Source organism: Silene latifolia, chromosome 10, assembly GCF_048544455.1.
Source record: "Silene latifolia isolate original U9 population chromosome 10, ASM4854445v1, whole genome shotgun sequence".
NCBI lineage: Eukaryota > Viridiplantae > Streptophyta > Magnoliopsida > Caryophyllales > Caryophyllaceae > Silene > Silene latifolia.
The window spans coordinates 131,992,298-132,009,316 of record NC_133535.1 but is presented as its reverse complement, the minus strand read 5'-3'; the positions used below and the strand labels follow the sequence as shown (position 1 = coordinate 132,009,316).

Below are 17,019 nucleotides of genomic sequence, written 5' to 3'. Positions count from 1 at the left end.
GAGAAATCTAATTACCTTGAATTTGTGTTTTAGGTTAGGGTTTTTTTGTCAAACATAACCTTTAAAAAAAAAATTCTTCCAAACACCACCTTTAAAAAAAAAGTTTGTAAAACACAACCTTTAATAAATTTTTTGTTGTCAAACACGACTTTTTGGCCGAAGGACTTAACATTTTGTAAGGGGTAATTTTCAGTCGATGTTTGAGATAGCAAACGATGTCAGTTTAAGGCGTTTTTGGACTCGTTGGAAAGGTGGAAATACAAGCTTTTCAGGGATTATCAATACGATGGTCAAAGGCGGCCTTATGTGGGGTCTATTGTTGTGTAAAGTAAGGCTGGTCAGAGAGATTCGCGAGTGGTCGGGGATTTTTAGTGGGTCTTTTAAAGAGGTTATGGGGCTTTATTTGGTTTGAAAATTGGTATGTAAGTAGCGGGGAGTGTAAGGTAGACCGTAGTTGTGTTGTTTTTTGTGGTTGTTTGTTGTAAGTGCTGGTTTGAGGTGAGTGCTATTTATAGAACATTTTTTTAGAGAAAGCAGAGAAGAGTAGATGTGTGTTGTGTGTTCTGGAGCAGTGAAGAGCAGTGCTATTTATAGCAGCAAAAGGAGAGCTGTTAAGGAGCCAAAACAGAAGCCCCTTAACCCCACTAACAGTCTCAATTGACTGAGAATTAACACACATTCCAGAATGAATCTGGACAGACACACAAAAAACCCGCGGCCCAAAAGATTAGGCACAGCCCGCCGCAGGCGATTGCCAAATCCCGGATCCGGATCCGGATCCGGACCCGGGCCGGGCTCGGGCTCGGGCACGCGCGCGCGCGCGTGTGCGAGCTGAATTAAGCACCTCGCAAAGTCTCTACAAAAGACTCCCCATGACCACTAGTGATAAGGTAAGGGAAGGGGTGTTATATAAACCCATAAAACACCCACTTCCTCACCAATGTGGGACAAATGGAAACTAAGAAAAAGGCTCTCAAAGCCTCTATTTCCAACAATCCCCCACTAGAGGCGCCAGAGCAGGAGAAAGAAGAATTCTGGGTAAAGGAAGGGTGGATACTTAGGTATCAATATCTTTCGATTTGAATTGACACTTTAGTGAAATGAGGAAACAACTTACTTACAACTAGAGAATATCTTGCGATTTGAATTCCTAGCTGAACTTCGGTCGATACCCCCCACTACACATATCATACCTTCAAATTAAGATCGTCCCGCGATTTCAGAGTGCAACGCGCTCTTTTAGAGCTTATGCGTTACCTTGGTACTGATAGGTGTGACCACAAGACTTCTCATAGTCTTAGGATCATTACACCTACGTAGGTGGCTCAAGTGCTTCTCATCAGCACTTCTCACACGAGCCATTAAGGACATAAGTCCAACCTAGAGTATAATTCATCAAGTGCGTCTCAAAAGCACCACCATAAAGGCTATGAATCATACTACGCCATAGGAATGGAAACTTTGGACCTAGTCAATCTCAACCTTGACTCATGGACCTAAGCCCCATTCCCCTCGACGTATTAACGACTAATCTCTTAGTCAACCCCTTAGTAAAGGGATCAGCAAGATTACTTTCGGACTTCACATAGTCCACAGTAATCACTCCATTCTCAAGGAGTTGTTTAACTGCAGCGTGCCTTATTCGCATGTGTCTCTTTTTCGAATTGTAGACACTATTCTTTGCAACGCCAATAGCAGCTTTCGAGTCACACAGCATGGAGACCGGTGTCAGCCGTCCTCCCCATACTGGTACATCAGCCAATAGGTTTTTCAGCCAATCGGCTTCTTGTCCTGCCAACTCAAGAGCTATGAACTCCGACTCCATGGTAGAGCGTGCAATACAAGTCTGTTTAGAAGACTTCCACGATATCGCACCTCCACCCATGGTGAAGACATAACCGCTAGTAGAACAAATCTCATCGTTACCTGCAACCCAATTTGCATCACAATATCCTTCTAACACAGCAGGAAATTTACCATAATGCAAACACAGATCAACTGTTCCTCTTAGGTATTTTAGCAAACGACGAAGAGCATTCCAATGTTCGTTACCAGGGTTATGTGTATAACGACTCAGTCTACTAACCGCATATGCAATATCTGGTCGAGTACAGTTCATAAGAAACATCACACTCCCTAGGATTTTAGCATACTCTTCCTGGGAAACACTGTCACCCAAGTTTTTACTCAAATGTATACTAGAATCATAGGGTGTTCTAGAGCACAACATCAAAGCGAGTTAAACTTTTTCAACACTTTTTCAACATAATGAGATTGACTCAAAGAAATTCCATTGGAGTTTCGGATAACCTTAACTCCTAGGATAACATCAGCTTCTCCTAAGTCCTTCATCTCAAAGTGTGATGACAGAAATTCTTTGGTTTTAATTATCACATCTAAATTGTTACCAAAAATAAGCATGTCATCCACATATAGGCATATAATAACACAATCAGATTCTATTACTTTGGAATAAACACATGAATCATAATTGTTAATTATAAAGCCATTACTCATCAAAGTAGTGTTGAATTTCTCATACCACTGTTTAGGTGCTTGTTTCAGACCATAAAGTGACTTGTTCAGTTTACACACTTTATTCTCTTGACCCTTAATCACAAACCCTTCAGGTTGCGACATATAGATCTCTTCCTTTAGCTCACCATTCAAGAAAGCAGTTTTAACATCCATCTGATGTATAATAAGGTTATGAATAGCAGCTAAAGCGACAAGAGTTCTTATAGTCGAAATTTTGGTCACAGGAGAATAGGTATCAAAGTAATCAATGCCCTTCTTTTGTGTAAAGCCTCTAACTACAAGTCTAGCTTTGAACCTTTCTATTGTACCGTCAGGTCTCATTTTCTTTTTAAAGATCCATTTACTCGTAATGGGTTTACTACCTTTAGGTAAATCAGTCAACTCCCATGTCTGATTAGAAACAATAGAATCAAGTTCACTTTTAATAGCATCTTTCCAAAAATTAGCATCAATGGATTTCATTGCCTCACTATAGGTTTTTGGGTCATCCTCTATTAAAAAGGCTGAAACAAACTCATCGCTTGCACAAACAGAGTATCCATATTCAGATAAATGTGTTGTAACATAATCACTATAATCCTTTGGACATCTAGGTCTTTTACTCCTCCTAGGTTCAACAGCATGGTCAATAGGAGTGCTACTACAACTAGCATGTGAAGACATATCAATAGATGCAACAGGTAATGAAGTAGATGAAACAACATTTTTCTGAAAAGGGAAAACATGCTCAAAAAATTCGGCATCTCTAGCCTCAGATATAGAACGGTCACTCAAAGACATAAATCTATAGGCAGAGCTATTTTGAGCATAACCTATAAAAACACAATCATAGGTCTTAGGTCCAACGGTAGGTCTCCTAAAGTCAGGTAAACCCACTTTAGCCAAACACCCCCACACTCTAAGATAACTCAGGTTAGGAGGATAGCCCTTCCAAATCTCGTAGGGTGTCTTGTCAATTTTCTTATGAGGTACACGGTTAAGAATGTGACAAGCAGAAAGTATTGCTTCTCCCCACATATCGTCAGATAGGCCAGAACTTAAAAGCATAGCATTCATCATTTCCTTTAAAGTTCTATTTTTACGTTCAGCTACACCATTGGATTGGGGTAAGTAAGGTGGACTAGTCTCATGTATTAAACCGTTTGCAGCACAAAAGTCTGCTAAATAATCGGATTTATACTCACCACCTCTATCGACCTTACCCTTTTAATCTTCCTGTCGAGTTGATTTTCGACCTCATTTTTAAAGTTTATAAACGATTGTTCTGCTTCATCTTTAGTCTTAAGCAAATAAACTCGGGTGTACCTCGAACAGTCGTCTATAAAAGTCACATAATAATTCTTGCCACCTCTACTTGCAACATTTTTGAAGTCAGCTAGGTCGGTGTGAATTAACTCAAGAAGACTCGTATTCCTAGTTGTCACAGGTTTACTAGGTTTCTTTGTGAATTTAGCCTCAACACAGCTACCACATTTAGAGAATTCTTGACTCGACAAACTTGGAATTAAACTCATGGTTTTAAGTTTTTTAATGTAGTCGATATTCACATGACCTAATCTACCATGCCAAACATCAATAGACTCAGCGATATAAGGTAAGTAGATGCAATATTATTAAAAACAGAATCGTGTTCAAGTACAAAAAGACCCCCAGACAGATAACCCTTGCCCACAAATTCCCCATTGCGCGACATTACAACCTTGTCAGCCTCAAAAACAAGTTTCATGCCGACTTTGTTTAACAAGGCACCGGACACGAGGTTTCGACGCAATGTAGGTACAAATAAAACATTATTAAGGGCAAGTGTTTTCCCCGAGGTGAGTTTGAGAAAGATCTTGCCTTTGCTCGTGATCTTTGCGGTGAGGAATTACCCATGTAGACGCATTCCCCATCGCCTATCTCCTCGAACTCAAAGAAATAACCCCTTATCAAGACAGAGGTGTCTGGAAGCGCCAAAGATATCAAGACCCATTCAGCAGCAAAGATTACCCACCAGATTAGCTTCAACAACCACAAGAAGCAATGACATCATCAGTCACAAAGATTGGCTTCACTTCAGCAGTCTTCTTATCGATTACCTTTGGTAGGCTTTGTGACCCGGTTTCCCACAAACATAGCAAACCAAAGGACCCTTAGGCTTCTGAATCTTTGCAACCGGCTTGGTGTACTTCCCTGGATCAGTCTTCTTTCCTTTACCCTTACCCTGACCAACCTTGGCCTTACCCTTACCCTTGAACTTTTCAGCAAAGATTTGACGGACCACCGGACTCAACCAAATTAGCTTTGACAAAGAAAGAACAGATGCATTCACAGACCGGTAAAAAATAGGGGGTTGTCTTTGAGGCGATTTGCCTCTTCGGTCCTCATATGGTGATAAGTTCCATAAGGGACATGTCTTTCTTTTTGTGTTTAAGCTGATTTCTATACTCGGACCGGGAGGGAGGGAATTTTTCCAACAAAGACATTAGCAACAAAAAGGTCGTCTAATTTCATGCCCTCACTAACAATATCAGCACACAAATTTTCATAGACATGAACCTGTTCCATAATAGACTTCCCATCCACTATCTTAAATTGCAGCCACTTACCCACAACATATTTCTTTTTCCCAGCGTCATCAGCCCCATATTTTTTCAGTAAGGACTCCCAAATGACTTTAGCCGATTTATTGTCAGCAAATAAATCGAACAGCGGGTTAACCATGTTATTAAGTATGTGACACCTAGCAGTTTTGTTGTCCTTAACAAATTTAGCAATATCCTCTTCATTGGACTTAACATCTTTAGAGGGAGGAGGGGTAGTCTCAGCATCAGACGGAACAATAGGTTTTGGCGGGTCATTAAACAAAACATAATCAATTTCCAACTGCTCAAAAAACATCAACAATTTCGGGACCAACGCTTATAATTCGACCATCTAATTGCTCAATTTTGAAATATCAGGTACAATTTTCGAAATGACAGACATGGCTACTGCACTTAATTAAATAGTTTTTAAATTGTAGTTCGTAAATTCACTAGCAGCAAGAATTACGAAAGGGAAAGAATGCAGTAGCGAAATAAAAGCCAGAGATCAGATATACCGACAGAGGAAAGGTAGTGACACGGTACGAAACCGCTGCCTTAAAAACTATTTCTCCGGTGCGACCGTGGTGGCGATCAGCGACGACCGGTAGTCCCCAAGGATTACACTACTGCTGCCTCACAAACACGCCCACTCGAGTTTGTAAGACCTGGAACGATTTTACTTAACCCAGAAATTTTTTAGAGAAAGCAGAGAAGAGAAGATGTGTGTTGTGTGTTCTGGAGCAGTGAAGAGCAGTGCTATTTATAGCAGCAAAAGGAGAGCTGTTAAGGAGCCAAAACAGAAGCCCCTTAACTCGGTCAACAGACGTGAGACCAGGAGCACTACTCTCCCCACTAACAGTCTCAATTAACTGAGAATTAACACACATTCCAGAATGAATCTGGACAGACACACAAAAAACCCGCGGCCCAAAAGATTAGGCACAGCCCGCCGCAGAATCCCGAATCCCGGGCTCGGGCACGGGCGCGCGCGCGCGTGTGCGAGCTGAATTAAGCACCTCGCAAAGTCTCTACAAAAGACTCCCCATGACCACTAGTGATAAGGTAAGGGAAGGGGTGTTATATAAACCCATAAAACACCCACTTCCTCACCAATGTGGGACAAATGGAAACTAAGAAAAAGGCTCTCAAAGCCTCTATTTCCAACAAATTGACCCCTCTATATTGAGTAATGATGGTAAGTTAGAAGAAATAGCGAATTACCTGAACAATCGAGAGTAAATTGTCGCGAATTACCTGAACAATTGAGAGTAAATTGGATGGGAATTAGCATGGGAATTAGCAATTGAGAGGGCGGTTGGGAATTAGGTGAACAATTGAGAGGGTTAAGGATTGGCAGGCAGTTTTTTTTTTTTTTTTTTTTGGTTAACAACGAAGCGGGTATTACCCAAAAGCGAGAAACGAAAAGCAAAAATAAAAACTAAACTAAACTACAACAAAACTTAAGACGCAAAGCAAGGGACCATCTGAGGCCAAGCGACACCAGCCATGTCTTGCTCAGCCAGAATAACGAGTTGATTCGGCATATTTGAAAGATCGAAATTGATCAGTTGCTGCGACATCGTAACCCCCTTATTTGCTAGCCAGTCCGCGCATGTATTAGCCTCCCTATATACATGCTCAATCTTCACATTCCATTGTCTATCATTAATGAATGATCGACAGATTCGAACGAAATGACTATGAGCAGCCGACAATTCAGTATCCTTCTTCATAAAAGCTTCAACTACCTTAGAATCAGTTTGTATAATGAGCCTCTCATAATTTTTTTCAATCGCAATCATCAAACCACGTTTAAGAGCCATTAATTCTGCTCTTGTTACCGTCGCATTACCCAAGCAATCCGCAAAAGCCTCAATGAACTGACCCGAAGAATCTCTGAAAATGCCGCCTGCCCCCGACATGCCTGGATTCCCCTTGGACGCCCCATCAATATTCAAAGCAATCCAATGAAGTGGCGGTGCCACCCATCTCACATAGAATTCCTTATATCGTTGTTCTCTGTTTTTTATGGATACATCCATTGCCTCTTTAGCATTCAAGACTTCCCATATACGATGCCTTAAATACGAGTAGGGCGTACCTGGAATGAGCTCCGACCTACCAAAAACTCGACAATTACGCCATCTCCACAACCACCAAACTACGACCGCAAAAATCGACGACCAGTTCTCCATACCCACACCTCTCCTTGTCGACAAATTCCTCACCACCCATTCCCGCAAACTATTACCTTCACGAAAGTGCGCAGAGTAAGAAAAAGGAAAATAACTCCATATTTTTCGAGCTTCATTGCATTCACGAAGCAGATGTAACGAAGTCTCTTCCCCCTCTCCACACACAACACAAACCGGGTCATCAGTAAAGCCGCGCTTAGCACGATTCACATTCGTCATGATCCTATAATGTAACAACAACCACAAAAACAGTCGCATCCTTTGTGGGCACCAGACCCTCCACGGTAAATTCCAGAACGACTCTGTCCTCTCATCCGGTCTATTTCTAATAATTTGAATATCAGATTTAATCGAGAAAATACCAGAACTCGTATGAGTTTTCATGTTCCTGCAAAGAGGATTGGCAGGCAGTTGGGAATGAGTTTTCAAAATCAATTTCCTACTGTTCAGCTAAGTGGAAAGAGGTATGAGTGGCCTGGATTTTCCAAAGAGGAACGAGTGGCCTAGATGTTTCTTTCTACTGTTGTGGACTGTTGCAAAGCGAGAACTGTTCATAAGGAACCCAAAAGGTGATGTTTGCACATTTTATGTTCATAAGGAACCCAAAAGGTGATGTTTGCACATTTTAGTAGTTAAGGATTCTGGTTCTACGTATGGCGCATAGACGCCACTTATGGTCTTTGATTTAAGAATTGAGTACTCTTTTATCCGATTTCTGAATCGGCAACAATCTATCTATCTATAATAACCCTTAAAAAGCTTAAACTTCCCCCTGCTGTAGCTATGAATAGTTTAAACTTCCCCATACTGTAGCTATGAATAGTATCCAACTAATACCATCCTCATCCGTTGGATCCTCCTTTTGAATCTCCTCCCTCCAATTTTCTTTAACTCACATCCACACTCTAAAACACAGGCACTCATCCACCTCTCGCTGTACCGCTCTCTCATCAAACCCTAGAAGATCTTGCCCCAAATCCAAAAATCGTCCATCCTATTCCAGGTATTTACCCGAAATTTCTTTGATTTCGTTTAGTTTAGTATTTATTCTGTTCCGGCCGGTGTGTTATAATGGTTCCTTTATTGGGTATTGATTGTTGTTGGTGTTGTCTTAAATCGTGTAGTTATTTGATTTCCGTGTGATTATTGTTAGATTATTCAAATGTTAATATTGTTTCTGTGTTAGATCTGGGTTTATGAATTAACAGTTCTTTACTCCTTCATCCCGACAGTGTTAGTGTTATTCTTGCAACTATTGTTGTTATTTCTGTTGTTATTATCACTGAATTGTTCATTGTTTTTCGTATAGGCTTTAGGAGCTCGATGCACCTGTGTCTTCAAAGGTGTGGCTTCTAATTAAGTTTTGGTCTAAAACATTTTATTAACCGAAGTATTGGTTCTTTACTCCTAATGACTGTTGTGGTCAGTGTTGTTGTTGTTGTTGTTGGTGGTGGTGGTGTTTCTATTGTTATTGTTATTTCTGTTGTGATTAATTTCACTGATTTCCTCATTGTTTTGCGTATAGGGCTTAGGAGCTCGGAACATCTTTCAAGGTGTGCCTCTTATTTTTCTTTTTGGTGTAAACCATTTTGGTAAATGATCAGTTTGCCCTTTGGGTATTGAACGCGTACAATTGTTTTAACCATTTTTTACGCTATTATTGCTATTACTGATCTTGCCGTTATCATGTGTATTACTAATTTGGGTACTTTGAGCGTGCAAAACGCTTGGGTTATTATGGTTGCCTATTGAGGGATGAGACTGTTTGGTGGTGTCTATACATGATGCCACATTTGGATGTGGCTGGATTACTTTTTTTTTTTTTTTTTTTTTCGTTTTAAGCAAACAAAACTTTAGAGCATTTCCTAACCTGTGCTAGATGTGGTTCTTTGGATTTACAAGTTTTAAAAATTTTTCCAGTTCTCGAAAATCTCTGTGCTGGCCACAGCCAGGGGTTAGCTGTTTATCTGTCTTTTTTTGGAGACAACTCTTACCAAAGAGTAGGAACAAACCTTAAGAACATTTCCAGTCCCAGCATAAGCACAAGAAATCAGGGTCATATCACAGTGCTTCCTGATCTTCTCGTTCAAAGTCGTCGAGACTTCAGCAGTTTCCTCCACGCTTTCCTGCAATAAATAAGCAAAGTTCTATTGTCAATGTTTTTAGAACGGAGCAAAGTGCTATGGCGGGCTTTCCTGCCATAAATAATCAAAGTGCTATGGCAGGCAATGTAGACTTCTCTTGCTTACTCATGCTCAGACATTGATAATTAATTATAAGATGAGGATTACGTGTCGTAGCCGGTTGTCGGGAAATAACAAAGTAGTAATCGATTATTACTATAGATTTCTCCCATGTCCATCTAAATTGTCGGTCAGCCATTCTTAATTTAACCTATAGGTTGAGTTCGGAATGAGAGGTGTTGTTTTGTTCTCTAATTTCTTTTGTGTTTGGTTATCGTTTTTGCGATTTTGTGTTTTATGTTTTCCTTGGCCTTTGTTTGCTGATCTTGTCTTTGTTATGGAACCAGTTTTATCAGGCTGTGAAGTGAGGTCTTTAGCTCAGAACACGAGGTACTTGAATGCTAATCGTAACTATAGCATACTATGTCGTACTGTGTTACGGAGTTTTTTGCGTTTAAAGTTGAGTTTGTAATTATATGCGTTGTTGTAGGATATGGTTGTGATCTGGAATGACGAGTGAGCTCCTGAGATCAAAGCACGGGCGGCTTGGCTACTAATCCGAGCAATTGCCCCCCTTTTATCATTGTTGCGGTGGTAAGTAGTACTGTAATTAGTTGCATTATCAAATGGCCCCTTATGTAGGTTGTCCTTGTTGTGGTTGTAGTTGACTCGAGCTGCTGGGTGAGGGCTCGAGTTTAAAATGAGAAGTATTGGTCTTACTTTAATTACTTTTGTTTTGGGTAATCCTTTTTACGTTTTTTTGTTTTATGGTTTAGTTTTTTCCGCTATGTACGCTGATTTAATCTTTGTTGTGGTTCCAATTTTCTCAGGCTGCGGGGTGAGATCTTTAGCTCAGAACACGAGGTACTTGACTGCTAATCAGAACTATAGCATACTAAATAATACTGAACACCAGGGGTTTTTGTGTTTAATTAAAGTTGAGATTGTTATATGCGTTGTTGTAGGATGTGTTAGTGATCTAGACTGACGAGTGAGATATTGAGCTCAAAGCACGAGGAATTTGTCTGCTAATGCAAGCTATTGCCTCCCTTTTATCATTGTTGCGGTTACCTAAATTGGCTAGGTTTAGTCTATTATTGCGTACTTTGGGAGTAAACCATTATCGATTTTCTTCTTCCATTGTTGGTTAGTTTACTCTTTGATATCTGAGTTTTTCCTTATTTCCATTATCAAGTGCAAATATCCGAAGGACACTTTCTCTCATTGATTTTCAATTTTGTTTTTGGTATGTGGGATTCTTTTCTTCTTTTAACATAAATACTAACTTTTGTCTTTTTCACTTATGCGAAACTATATGTGGAGCAGAAGCGCGTGTTCTCAGCTAACATAGATTGGTAAAAATACTTGTGAATTTGGCTTGAGAATTTTGGCTGATGTTATCACTATTTTTGTTTTACTTTCTGGTTTATAAATGTTATTTCTTAAACTGATGAGGAAATTGCAATTGGGCAGGTGGGCAGCACAGCTCCTTTTCGACAAAACATTTAAGTGAATAACCAATCATAGAAATCTCTTAACCTCTCTTGTACAAATTGTTCTACTGGAAACACGTATTATGAAGAAAATGAGTTCAAAATTGATGAATACCGAGGTAAGCATCTAAATCACGGTAAGCAATAAAACCTTCTTGCATTTTGCAATGTTTACATATTGTCTGCTGATTGCGGTTCAATTTGATATGTTTAGGTTAATTTTATTTCTGGGAAAGGGCGTGCCAGATATAGCATGAAAAAGAGTGTACCTACGCACCCCTTTCCCGGTCACTATTTTGGGTAGTTTGGGGAAACATTGATGCTAAATATTTAAGGGAAATTTTGAGCTGAAGGTAGTACTAATCCAAAAAAATATACAATGAGGGCTGCACTCTACAGTCTCTTTTATAGTCCAATTGAAGTTTTTTTGCAAGTCCGTCGTGCACTGACCTTGTAGTGAGACATGCCTGATTAATGTTGTCTGGACTCAGGTTTTAAGATTTTGCCTTCTTCTCTTGGGTTATTAATTGTACATGAAAGCTGATGTCCGGATAGTGTTATGACTTTATGTCTCTCATTTGGTGGTTTGTTGTTATACTCCCATTGCTCTATTGCTTGATCTTGATGAAATGTTTGTGAGGTCACATACATTAATGCCTATCTCTTCTCTCTCTCTCTCTCTCTCTCTCTCTCTCTCTCTCTCTCTCTCTCTCTCTCTCTCTCTCTCTCTTATATTGGAACGGCTTATTTACTATTGCCCGTGGTACTCTGAAAGAGATATGGAGCAAGACTGGGGCGATCCTTTTTACGATCGTCTAAATCGTGCCATATGCCTTGATGACAGATATGAATTCGTAAAAGTTGTGAATGGAATGGAATCCTTTAGTAGCCTAGATTGTTATGATAGCCTGACAAAAATCGTGAGAGAACTTATGTTTAGTTATGGCAGTGCTAATTATGTTGCTGCAGTACTCGCTAACGAGACTGATATATGCTAGAACGAGATATCGCTAAACACTGCCCATTCCTCCTTTTCCTATTTGTACTTCAGTTGCTTTACCCACTAAGGCATAGTTAGGATCATACGACAGAACAACCATTGTGATTCCAAAAGGTGAACTATGTAGAGGACCATTTATTGCTGCTTTCAGATTTTATGTGTGCTGATCATGGGCTGATTTTGTCTCATTATTACCATTAACGAAGAGCTCTTGGCTTGGTTGTTAGTCATATGCTTGTTTAAGATTTTTAATAATGCGATTTTTGGGTTTATTGTTATTTCTGAAGATCTCATTGTCTTATTGTTATTTACAGGTTCTCGTCTTTGGGTTAGTAGTTCTAAGGGTGGGTTTCCTTGAAGGTGTTTTCTTCTTTGTCTAGGCGGTTTTGGCTTTCATTTATTCACGGTTCGTTTCAGTTCCATATCCAAATCCTACTCATTATCTCAACTTTTACCTCAGACGATGAACAATTAGTTTGTCCAGTTAAGGCATTTTTATTTGATCTCCGTTCAGAAGGTTACCATGTTATTGGGGCCTATATGTCACCAGTGAATGGTGGATATGCAAAGAAGGTATATAGTCAATCTTCACCTTATTTCCTAGCAATGTGAAGGAGCTATTTATTTGCTATCGTCTTTAAAATCTTTCACCAAAAATTGATGGTCATCTTGTTCAACAAAGAGTGGCAATCTGTTAGATGCAATATGGCTTAACCAATGACCAATCATCATTATTGAGCTTAAAATTTGTAGATTGATGGACACAAATTTCTCAATCAAATTTTGTACGATTTTAAGTTCAGAAATACGCTATGCTTGGTAGCATGTAAAGCTCATAAATAAGAATTAACTTGAAATGGTAGGAGTCCCCTAGGATAACTACATGTTTTGCAAACTATAAGAGTTCACACCCTACCTTGTTGGAGGCTTGGAGCTGTTATAACTTATACCCGAATGTTTAAGACTATTTTTCAGGCTGTGTTTGTATCTGAATTATTACAATATTGGGTGAGTAAATCAAACCGAAATCATTTCAGCCAATATAATGGTGGTGTAAGACTGTAAGCAGTACTTTCGTTTCTGCAGGGCCTTTTATCTACTGAACACCGTATACAAATGTGTCAACTGGCTTGCAGGAGTTCAGTCTTTGTGATGGTAGATCCATGGGAGGTAATAAAACCGCCATTTACATTGTGGCTACTTTTCCGTTTACTCCGAATTTGGGGTAAGCAAATTTATCAGAGATTATCAATTAATCTTGAAGTGTTGATGCCATTATAGGCTAAGCAAAGTACCTACCAACGGACCTTAACTGTTTTATGTAGAGTGAAGAACTACTTATGCGAGAATACTCTTGTTCCTGCTGGTAATAATGAGTTTGATGACATAGACGATAGTTTCAGGAATTTGAGGTTGATCATAAATTATAGCTCCTTGAGCACAAAGTTGACTCTTTTCCTTTTATTCCCAGGATCCCTTGAGGTCATGCTTGTCAGTGGTTCCAATTTATTGGAATCATTTCGTAAAAGTTTTTGGATTCCTGAGCAGGTATATTCCGGCGCCCATTACTCACTAGATAATTTTCCTAAATGATGTTAACTTTCCAGCCACCTTGCTCTAGACGTGGTGGCCTTGCTACCACTACATATGCTTTACTTAAAAAAAAAAAATTGTATATCCAGGTTCAAGCAATAGTCAGAGACTTTGGTGTGGCTTGTATACGTAGGGAGGGGAAAGATGTTGAAAAAATGCTTTCAGACTATTCTATTCTGCGTGAAATGGATGCTTATGAAGCCTATTACTTAGATAAAGAAAAAAAAGGAAGTTTACATATTTTAGTTTATCATTTAGTGAGTAAAATGTTACTACTGCTTCTTCCCTTTGTATTGTTGTTCTACTACCTCTTATTTTCCTTCACTTTTACCTCTTTCTTTTACTTTGCTGTTCTCCCACGAAAGTCTTCTTAAAACTTTTCTGATTATTGTCGTGCTCTACTAAAATTTCATAGAAAGCTCCAAGACCAAGATGTAACTAAAAGTGGAGATGAGCTGGATGTCACACTAAAGTACATTTTTCAGTTGTTGAACCAGGTAAGTTTGATGTTCGATCATTTATAGAGAGTTTCTACTCAGCAAATTTGTGAACTTTGTACGAAACAAAGTCAGGAGCTCAGGTAGTTCTTCCTACTTTGCCAAGTTCGAACTGAAATTATAGTATAGATGCATTGAACTTTCTTATTTGTAGAGATTTATTCTCTTTGTTTTTGTGTTCAGCTCGTATCATTGGCCAGGTTAGAGAGGAAACGGAATTACAAATATTGTTCACTGGCAATTTTCTTCAAATTTAATCCCTTTCATGTGAGGTCGATTGGTTTAATGTCATGCTACTTGTTTCTGTTGAGTTTTCATTGATTGAAATTTAATACGTCATAGGTTCTCAGTGTCCATGTGTCACAATAATCATTTGAATTAGGGGAAACCATTACAGTCAAGAAATACGAAAAAAACAGTTAGTAGTTAGAGACTTAGAGTTCTTGTCACAAACTTGCAGGTTAGCAAATGGAGTACGATATTCAGCCACTTAATTATTTGATTTCAATCCACCATAAACTGCTAATATGTACGCGGGATGTTGATTGTTGCTATTTATTCTTGCGCAGGATGGCATCTTCGATGCAAGATATAGTGTTGCTCAAACGATTGAATAATCACTCTCAATCATAGAATGCTGGTTGTGAGATTGTAGTTATTATTTTATTACATTACATTTTTTTGGGTAGGCTCTTTCTAGCTGCCCAAGTTTATAACACTTAACTGTTTCGTTGTAGATTTTACGCTCTTCTGTACAGACATATTGAATTTTATAAGGCACTTTGATGCTTTAGCTACTCTGGATATTTAGTAATCCGTATTTTGTAAGGTATTAGAATAAGTTTGAAAGGAGTCAGATTATGTAAGCTATTCCACTCAGATTACTTAGTTTGTTTAGAAAAGATGATTCTTTTCAATAAATACATCCCTACTGCTTCACAATACTATTTAGTGGATTGGAGGAGCACCTTGACCGTCACAGCTTTTTTTCAGCAATATCGCTAATTGTGTTGAACGATCCATTTTCTCGTTATTTATTTCAATTTGCACAGATACTTTTCTTTTAAAATAAAAGTCTACCTTACTCGCACATGCGTTTTCGCTTTATTTTTTACGATTGTTGTGCCATAGGTATTTTGCATTACTGTCTTTTTTTTTTCTTTTTTCGCGAATGCCTATCGCTTGTGCTTTCTATGTTCCATTGACGTTTTCGGCCAAATGATGGGGCCAATTGATTTTTTTTTTGACAGTGAGAGAAAATAGAGTCAGACCATAGATGATTTAGCAATGGAGTGAGCGATCCTATTAAGATTCCTAGGACAGTGACTTATTGAAATACAATGAAGTTGCGAAAACATAGATTGCAAGGATAATAAAGTAGCTTTAGCAGCCTGGTCCATAGTAGCATGTCCACTGACTTGGAGGATCAAACTTAGATAGTCAGAAAAGGCGTCAATGATGGGCAACATTCTTTTCTATTCGAATGCATCCTCTTGCGGCTAACCAAACGATTAGCCAAATTAGGGCACCACATATTTTGATCCAGTGAAAGATCCAAAGACTAGGTTAGATCTCGTTGAAAATGATCTTATCTGTAGGGGGTGAGTTTCTCCTGTATTCTGTCACGCCGACTTATTATAAACATGCCTATAATGGATCATGTTGTAATGTCGTCGTTATTACCAATGCATTAGACTACCATGTGGCGGTTGTGCCACCCACTAGAATTCGGGTTTAGAAATCGGCCCAGGTTGTGGCAGCCAGAATCCTATTAATAGTCACCTCATGACCGTACCCTCCGTTAGAAGTTCAGTAACACAAAATTGTATGCCCAAAAGTAAGCATGCGGAAAGCGCACCATTGCACCATATACATCATAACAAGTATGGTTATTACATATTTACATATGTCCATAGACCAAACAAAATTCATTTGCATTGCGATACTTACGTATACGTTCATCCAAACGGTTCCTAAATTGGGGTCCCGCGCCCGGTAGGGCGCGGGGCAACAACTAGTATTCACTAAAAGTGTAATTTTAACGGTTATGTTGTTTAATTGATTTATTGATGTGGGATAATTTTATGCGTGTTTTGGTCCGTTGATTTTAAGAAAAGCGCAGATTTATGTTCGTAATTCGTAAATCGCACCATTATTTGAATGACGCCTTAGAAATAAACGAAGGATTATATGTTTGTTGGAACGTAAAAAAATGAAGAGATCGAAATTGTATTTTTCTATTTGAGACATTTCAAACTTTGGAAAACCCCCAACAATTAGATTCAGCAGCATCTGGTTTGTTTAGTCAATTAGATTCATCAGCACTTCAACATGTTTGATCAATACTTTTCTTTATCAAGTTAAGATACCCCTAAAATAAGTCTAATAGATAACTACCTATCAAGAGGGAAGTAATACATTCAAAGAGTTTTACCAATGTAGGAGAGTAAGAAAAACTAGTTTCAAGAGTTCTGACATGCACCCATTAACAATAAATAATTTCAAGAGAGCTCTAAAATAATACTTTACTCCGTTCTAGTCAATTATTATCAATTAGTTTTGGCACAAAGACCAATAAAAGAGAAGCAGACCAATTATAAGATGACAAACGGGCTAAATTGAGTGTGAAAGTTCAAATTGCTCATTAAATGCAATCATAAAATAGAAAAGACAATGAGCTTTGTGGTTACGAGAAGGGGATCGGAACACCAAGTTTTTCCATCTGAGAGCAGAGGAAAGAAAGAGAAAGAATTATATTGCGAAGCTGATAAACGATGACAAAGTGACTTGTGCCGACAATGACGGAGTGGCTGGGTTGGCGATAAATTATTTCCGTAGAATTTTCACTTCAACGCGGCCTGCGTACTTTGAGGGTCTTCTTATGGGTTTGGAAGGCCGTGTTTCCAACCTAATGAATATGGGTCTAAGGGCGGATTATAGGGAAGAGGAAATC

At 39.0% G+C, this 17,019-nt stretch overlaps 1 protein-coding gene across 7 annotated transcripts; it reads left to right on the top strand.

The window, feature by feature from the left end:
• Positions 1-8,147: 8,147 nt before the first annotated feature.
• Positions 8,148-14,859, top strand: LOC141605965 (nicotinamide/nicotinic acid mononucleotide adenylyltransferase-like). Of its 7 annotated transcripts, none has more exons than XM_074424906.1 (15): positions 8,148-8,303; positions 8,610-8,643; positions 8,826-8,853; positions 9,831-9,873; positions 9,974-10,077; positions 10,314-10,347; positions 10,449-10,629; positions 10,810-10,838; positions 10,957-11,095; positions 12,291-12,382; positions 12,491-12,549; positions 13,063-13,146; positions 13,258-13,342; positions 13,448-13,524; positions 13,985-14,859. In XM_074424906.1, the coding sequence occupies exons 11-15, from the start codon at positions 12,517-12,519 to the stop codon at positions 14,009-14,011; spliced, it is 306 nt and encodes a 101-aa protein (XP_074281007.1). In that variant the 5' UTR covers positions 8,148-8,303; positions 8,610-8,643; positions 8,826-8,853; positions 9,831-9,873; positions 9,974-10,077; positions 10,314-10,347; positions 10,449-10,629; positions 10,810-10,838; positions 10,957-11,095; positions 12,291-12,382; positions 12,491-12,516; the 3' UTR covers positions 14,012-14,859. The 7 variants fall into 7 exon arrangements, with proteins under 7 accessions (XP_074281007.1, XP_074281005.1, XP_074281004.1 ...); XM_074424904.1 differs by having other exon boundaries at positions 13,659-14,859; XM_074424903.1 differs by adding an exon at positions 13,659-13,826 and having other exon boundaries at positions 13,258-13,524.
• Positions 14,860-17,019: the final 2,160 nt, after the last annotated feature.